The sequence below is a fragment of the Penaeus monodon genome, chromosome 17, assembly GCF_015228065.2.
Source record: "Penaeus monodon isolate SGIC_2016 chromosome 17, NSTDA_Pmon_1, whole genome shotgun sequence".
In the NCBI taxonomy this organism is placed as follows: domain Eukaryota; kingdom Metazoa; phylum Arthropoda; class Malacostraca; order Decapoda; family Penaeidae; genus Penaeus; species Penaeus monodon.
This window is the reverse complement of record NC_051402.1, coordinates 6335251-6342750: the sequence shown is the minus strand read 5'-3', so window position 1 is coordinate 6342750 and position 7500 is coordinate 6335251. Positions and strand designations below refer to the sequence as shown.

The 7500-nt window shown below is 42.3% G+C and overlaps 1 protein-coding gene across 1 annotated transcript in view; it reads left to right on the top strand.

Moving 5' to 3' along the window:
• LOC119583517 (transient receptor potential cation channel subfamily M member-like 2) overlaps window positions 1-7500 on the top strand; it is a 17332-nt gene that overhangs the window by 7196 nt on the left and 2636 nt on the right. Inside the window, exons 7-18 of the mRNA XM_037932046.1 lie at window positions 390-544; window positions 1308-1490; window positions 1852-2064; window positions 2304-2554; window positions 3532-3757; window positions 4509-4757; window positions 5176-5371; window positions 5724-5916; window positions 6500-6678; window positions 6897-7029; window positions 7224-7274; window positions 7365-7500. The exon at window positions 7365-7500 is cut by the window's right edge and continues 90 nt beyond it. Coding sequence (XP_037787974.1) covers window positions 390-544; window positions 1308-1490; window positions 1852-2064; window positions 2304-2554; window positions 3532-3757; window positions 4509-4757; window positions 5176-5371; window positions 5724-5916; window positions 6500-6678; window positions 6897-7029; window positions 7224-7274; window positions 7365-7500 — 2165 coding nt within the window. The remainder of the gene's footprint in view (window positions 1-389; window positions 545-1307; window positions 1491-1851; window positions 2065-2303; window positions 2555-3531; window positions 3758-4508; window positions 4758-5175; window positions 5372-5723; window positions 5917-6499; window positions 6679-6896; window positions 7030-7223; window positions 7275-7364) is intronic.

Here is a 7500-nt window from a genome sequence, read left to right as displayed (position 1 = left end):
TCCTCCTTCCTCCTTTCTCCTCCTTCCTCCTCCTCCTCCTCCCTCATCTCCTCCTCCTCCTCTCCTCCTTCTCCTCCTTTCTCTCCTCCTCCTCCTCCTCTCTTCTCCTCCACCTCCTCCTCCTCCTTCTCCTCCACCTCCTCCTCCTCCTCCTCATCATCATCATCATCATCATCATCATCATCATCATCATCATCATCACCACCACCACCACCACCACCACCACCACCACCACCACCACCACCACCACCACCACCACCACCACCACCACCACCACCACCACCACCACCACCACACCACTACCACCACCATCATCATCCCCCGTCCTACCCCCCTCCTCCCCCTCTTCCTCCTCCTGATCCTCCCCCCTCCTCCTATCTAACCTGCAGCGGAAAAGAACTGGAGTCTCGGCGCCCTCGAGGACCTCATGACGACGGCGCTGCTGGAGGAGAAGGTGGAGTTCGTGAATCTCTTCGTGATGAACGGCCTGGTCATGGAAGACTACCTCACCGTGGGCACCCTCAGGTTCCTCTACAATCAAGCGGTGAGTCTCGCTTTGGCTTTGGCTGTGAATGCGAGCATGCACTGTGATAATAACACGAGTAATGAGGATGATAAAAGTCCATGGTGATAGCAGTGTTAGTACCGAAAACAACAATAATGTAACGAGAATGGCAAATAGGGAAGTAGGTAAATATAAGAATAAAAGGGGAAAGGTAAACAAAACGCAGATCATTTTTGGGAAGGTAGGCCAACAGGTACGAAATCTTTATGAACTTCATGATAGAATTCCAGAGGACTCTGAAGTTGTTGTTTCATCGCACGTTGTTCTTTCTGTAACAGTTTTGTCGTATTTTGAAACTGTTTTATGTTGCGTATTCCTCCGCCGTTGGATTTTAGGAATGGCGGGAATTCTGTTAGCACAGGGGGGTCCCAACCTGGGGGCCATGACACCCAGGGGGGCCACGGGGTACTTTCTGGGGGGCATGGAGCAATATGAAAATTATGGTGTCGAATTAAACTGAATTTTCTCTCACCTACGGTAGCTACATATAAGCATTTCTCACATGTCATTGAACTGTAATCTTTTCGTAGTGTTCTCGTCCTATGGCTACTGACACCATTACACTATTCATAACTCGTAGTAACCGAATCTGAAAAGATGACAGTCAATTATCATGATATTCAATCACATGCCTTTTCCATCGAGCTACTCTCCTGCCCCGAACTCACGGATGTCTTAGAAGATACAAATTCTAGACACACGTTGCAATAATCGAAAATCATCCCAATTTCCCCCTCTGCAGTGTGTGCCCAACAGCCACCTCTCTCGCCTGCTGCAAAGATCCTCGAACAGCTGGAACCACTCCCTCATCCACGTCCACAATCTGCTGAACGCGATGATGAAGAAACACTTCGACAAGAACTACCTGATTGACACTCCCGAAAACATTACGAACAACCCGAACATCAGCGCCACGACATTTGAGGTTTTTTGTGTGTTCGTGATTTGTCTCCTTCTTCTCACTCTTTTTCTTCTCCTTCTTCTTGTTTCTGTTCTTGGTCTTTCTTCTTTTTTCTTCTTCGCTTGTTTGGTTTTCTCTTGTTATTTCTCTTGTCCTTAGCATGTGAATTAAAAAAAATATTTCTGTATCTTCTGTTTTGATTAAAATTGCATGTAGGTATTTGAATTTCCTCCATTTTCTTGGTCTGATTTCTATTCTGTTACTCACCCTGTTGCAAGGAGACATTTTTTTCAACTCCACAACATCCTAATATTATCCCGTATATATTTTAACACACCCTCTCATTTTCTATCGAATCCGTAATATATCCTCACTCCTGCCACAGGATCCTTATCTTGAGCTGATGCTGTGGGCCATCTTCAGCAGGCGAGGCAAGTTGGCCAAGTTCCTGTGGGAGCGCTGCAACTCGCCGCTGTGTGCTGCCGTGGTGGCCTCCTGCATGTACCAAGCCTTGTGGAAGTCTCTAGGGAAGAAGAACACGGACATACGCCAAGAATACCAGCGCCAGAAGAATGTGTTTGAGAACCTTGCAGAAGAGGTGAGAGAGGCTTCGCTTCTTTTCCGAGACTTTTTCAGGTGTAGATGATTCTTGAGATAGCATGCTTATTTGACTTTAGAACTTGAAATAATGATGAAATTCCAGTCATCGAATTCTCGGCAACATTTCCCGATTTAAATGAACTTTGGGCTTCTAATACCTCCCAGTTTCTCGACGAATGCCAAAAGCTTTCTTCTTAACCAGCTACCCTTTCATCACCAATATTTCTATCCCGCCAGCTATTGAACGTGTGTTATCAAGAGGACCCAATCATTGCCATGGGCCTCATAGAACAGAGGAACGCCAAGTGGGGCCAGCTGGACTGCCTCGAGCTAGCATACATCGCCAACGACCTCATCTTCATATCGGCCCCGTGCTCCCAGGCGACCGTCGAGCTCAACTGGCGGAGAGGCATGACCAAGGCGCCCTATTCTGCTGTTATTATCGCCAACGTCTTTCCCCTCCTTATATTCTGGCCAAAAATCTTCCAGTGAGTGCTTGGCTTAAACCAATATCTGCGGGTTCATGTACTTTCCCCTTTAGATTTTTTTTGTGAGGTTTGTTACATACAGATGGCTCCACGTGTGCTCAGCTATCAAGGAGTCTATTAGTTGGCCCTAGTGACCGCGCCTGATTTCCCCATTCCTTGAATTTGCGGGAAAATTTGTTTTTCTTTCAATACTATTAATATTGACATTGTTATCATCTTATTGATATTATGATTATTAAATTGTTATTAAAATGTTAATAACATCAAAGACTAAAACAATAGAGGTGAAGTTTTCAAAACACCAAGGAAAAGGGTAAACAAGTGAGATAGATAAGACTAATAGCTGACTCCTTGGTGACTAAGCACTTGCAGAGCCATCTATGGGTTGGCATTGTGGTCTTGCCACCCTCGCGAACTGGGTTAATAAACATTTATGGTAGAAGACGATAAAAAAACGTCAGTGTTTTAGTATTTCCAGCCTCTTTGAGTCTAAACGTAAGACTTGTCAATATTTCCGGGTCAGAAAAGATTAAGCTTTAGAACGATCACTGGATATAAAAGACGAACTTTAATGGAATAAAAACTACCTCTGGGTTATTTGTAATTAATCATTATAATGTGTCACTTCTACATGAGAAATGCCCGTGTATTTATCTTTTATAATCTATTCAGCTTTCAATTATTTATGCATTCATTTATGTAATAATAATGATGATAATAATAAAAATCTTAGTGATAACAATAATAATAATAATATTAAGGATAATAATGATGATAGTAGTAATAATAATGATAATAATAATAATAATAATAATATAATAATGATAATAATATGATAATAAAAAATATAACGGTGATAATGATGATGATAATAATAACAATAATAATAGTAATAATGATAATGATAGTAATGATAATAATAACAACAACAATCATACCAACAACGATAGAAAAACAAACCCTCATTTCAACACCAGATTTCAAAAGCTCGGCGACAACGGGGGAGAACTGACGGCGTGGCAGAAGCTGATCGTGTACTACAAGTCGCCCATCTCCAAGTTCTACGCCCACACCACCTCGTACGTGATCTTCCTCCTCCTGTACTCGTACGTGATCATGTTCGACTTCAAGTACGAGATGTCCGTGAGCGAAATTCTCGTTATTGTATGGATAAGCGCCGTCGCCATGGAAAAGGTGTCGGAGGTATGTCGGATGTTACTGCCATGATTTTCTTTTTCTTTTTCTTCTTTTTCTTCTTCTTCTGCTTCTTCTTCTTCTTCTTCTTCTTCTTCTTCTTCTTCTTCTTCTTCGTTTGGTTTGTTTATTTAAGTATGCATGTGTATTTGATCATTTATCGATCCGTTAGTTGTATATTTATTTGCGAGTTTATTCATTAAATCATCGTTGACTTTTCTTCAGTTTATATATTTATTTACGTCTTGTAGATCACGTATTGATTGTTTTTTTCGTTATTTTTCCTTTTATCTTGTCTTTTAGTTCTTATCCTTTAGCATGTGAATGAAAAACGATCTTTTTGTATCTTCTGTTTTGACTGAAATTGCATGCAAGATTTTGAATTAAAAAGGAGGAGATACTCAAAAAGTAAATAAATAAAGCTGGCAGTTCGTCCTCGGAGACAGCAGGTTCCAAAGTGAGCGGGAATAGTGTAAGAAAAAGAAATATTAAAAAAGAACAATTTCTAAATCCATCAGGTTAGATTTAAATGTTAAATGTATCAACTGACCATGTCACATTTACGAAGAAAATTAAAATCAAAACAAAGCAAAAATAAAGAAAGAGAGAAAAGGCGAATCCAATATACAAAAACCCCGAATCGCCATCCACATCCCTTCAAGGCCTTCCTATAGAAGACGCCGCTAATGACCTTAGCTGTCGACGCGGCAGATAAGTTGAAATAATCCCCACAAAAGATCTCTCTCCACGCCCTTGCCAGATCTGCACGGAGCAGTCCTCGACGACCTGGGACAAGCTGAAGGACTGGTCGTCTAGCGTGTGGAGTCGCTTCGACCTGATGGCGGTCATCCTGGCCCTCATGGCTCTGACTCTTCGGCTCATCCGCAGTACGTTCAAGTGGGGCCGCGTCTTCTATGCCATCAACACGATCTTCTTCTACTGCCGCCTCTTCAGGATGTACCACGTCAACTACCACCTGGGACCCAAGCTTGTCATCTTCTACAGGATGGTTAGTTCTGTGTTTGTTCTTCTCTCGGATGGTTAGTTCTGTGTTTGTTCTTCTGTCGGATGGTTAGTTCCTGGTTGGTTAGGTCGGAAGCCGTTGGTTCGGTTAAGCTGAAATCTGTAAGAAAATTGATTTTTTTTTTTCTCACAGAAATGGAATTAACACTGATAGGTTCGGCGTCTTGTGTAAATTAAGTATGGCATTCACAGGAGGGATAAGGGGGAGAAAGAGGTAGAGAGGTAGAGGGAGAGGGAGGGATAGAGAGAGAGAGAGAGGTGGGGAGGGAGAGAGAGAGAGAGAGAGAGGTGGGGAGGGAGAGAGAGAGAGAGATATAGAGAATGTTCATACAAACGTACACATACATAAACGCAAACATATACATACTTCCACACACCCATTGCCTTCTTCCCTCTCCCTCCAGATCACCGAAGTCCTGGTGTTCATGGCGCTGCTGGTGATCTTCATCCTCGGCTACGGCATCGCGTCCCAGTCCCTCCTGCACCCCTCCCACTATTCCTTCACCTTCAACGTCACGCAAGTAGGGAGCATCATCGAAAGCGTCATCCTCACGCCTTATTGGCAGATGTACGGCGAGCTTCTGCTGGATGAAATCGTGGGTGAGTTTTTGCTCTCTGTCGTGTGGGATCGACAGGTAGATTCACGCAGGTGTATGCAAAGATGGATAAATAAGGTAGGTAGAAGGATTTGTTGACAGAGTGATGGGAATGTTGAATGATTAACAGATGTGTGTAGAAACATGTAAACAGGATAGCAGGAGACAAAACAACCGGATACGATGGAAATATATAGATTCTGATCAAATGTTGGAACAAGAGAGGTTTAAACTTAGATGGAAGTAATCAGAGATAGAAGCTTGATAGAGAAGCGCATGTTTAGCTATAGATACAGATGCATAAAGAGAAATATGGAAGCTTTCTTATCAGCCACACCCTACTGATGCATTTCCAGCTAACGACCATGAGACATGTCACGAGAAATCTTGTCGGGTCGTGGACTCGTGCTTGGACCAGACCCAGGCCTGCTTGCGAGACTGCGTGTGCGAGAACCCCGCTGATTACAAGTGGGTTGTCAAGCTAATGCTCTTCGTCTACCTCATCATTGGCAACATCATGTTACTCAACTTGCTCATCGCTATTTTCACGTGAGTGGCTCCGTAGCGCCGAATGGATGTGCTTGAGTTTTATTTTGCCGAACGAGAGGAAAGGCTGAGTAAGGATAAATCATTTCATGTTAGGCATGCACTTAATGTTTACGTCAGTTAAATTTCGAGGACGTAGTGATCGAAACGCCCATTATATAACTTACATTGTGAATATTCTAATGCTCCATGAGTTTTTCTATCGCATGTTCTGTCTATCTTATTTTCATATCACCCGTATTTTCTCTTATCCTTATTTAATCTGTCTCCGCATCATGATGAAAATGCTTAGAATAGCACACCTTTTTCTGACCATGGAAACAGCATGGGGATAAAAATCTTACCACGGGCTGTGAAGATAACTATTCCACAAACCACATATTCATATAATTACTTATAACTACAGTACCATCTCTCCTATTTCATTGATATAGTTCGTACGTGTTATTATTTTGATGTATGCACGCATTCGAAGAGATCCAAGAGAACAACATGTAAATCCACATACAAAACATTATATAACTACGTAACTAAACCCATAACATGCTGCTCTATATACACACGTTTCATTCCGTGTATGTCACAGGTACGTATTCGACGAGGTCCAAGAAAACAGCATGGAGATCTGGAAGTTCGAGATGTATCGCTTGATCCGCGAGTACGAGAAGAAACCTATCTTGGTTCTTCCTTTTGTGATAGTACAGCATTTCTGGTGGTTATTTAGGGCTGCGGGGAGAGCCTGTTGTGCCAAGACCGAGGAAGAGTGTAGGTCTAATAGATTGTTTCTTTATGGAAACTGAGAGATTTATAGATCTGTGTAATATTGAAAAACATCGAAGCAAAGGGTCGGTTTCACTGCCTGATTAGTTGAAACATCACGGTTTAGTCTAAAGTATTTTTTCATGTTACTAAATATAGAAAAAAAATGTGCACACGAAGTTGAACACACAAAGATAACCAATAAGTATGCCATACATTTCCAGCAACTGAATACGAGAGCGACGGTATGATGACACTGAGACTAATTGAGAAGGAAGCAACTCAGACTTTCCTGGCGAGGATCCATGCTGCTGAGGAGAACAGCCTTCAAGAACGCGTCAAGAGGATGAGCAACAAGTGAGTGACCCAGAATCAGGGCTGTCTGTTTCGCAACGGTTTTTGTAATATTACATCTGTGTGAAACTATACATGTGAGAAAGTCTTGTCCGTTGACACAACAGAGCTAGGTAATTACTTAAATCTTAGATACTTTGATTTTGTGGCACTTTGATTTTATAACCTTTATTGCAGATTTTTTTTTTTTTTTTCAGAATTGACAGAGTGACGAAGTACATTGATCAGAAGGAGGAGATGGAAGAAATGTAAGTAAAAACACCACAGAATCATTTGGTAAATGTACATCACCCAGTCACCAGAATTCGAAGCCTCACAATACTTCGTTCTCCCCACAGCGAGGGAGACATGGAATGGGTCATCGGGAAGGCAGAGGAACTACAGGAGATGCAGAATAACAAAGATGGTAAAACCCAACTTTATCCTCTGTCGTCTCCGCGCAAGAAGACTCCTCAGCCCTCGGGGAAAAATTCC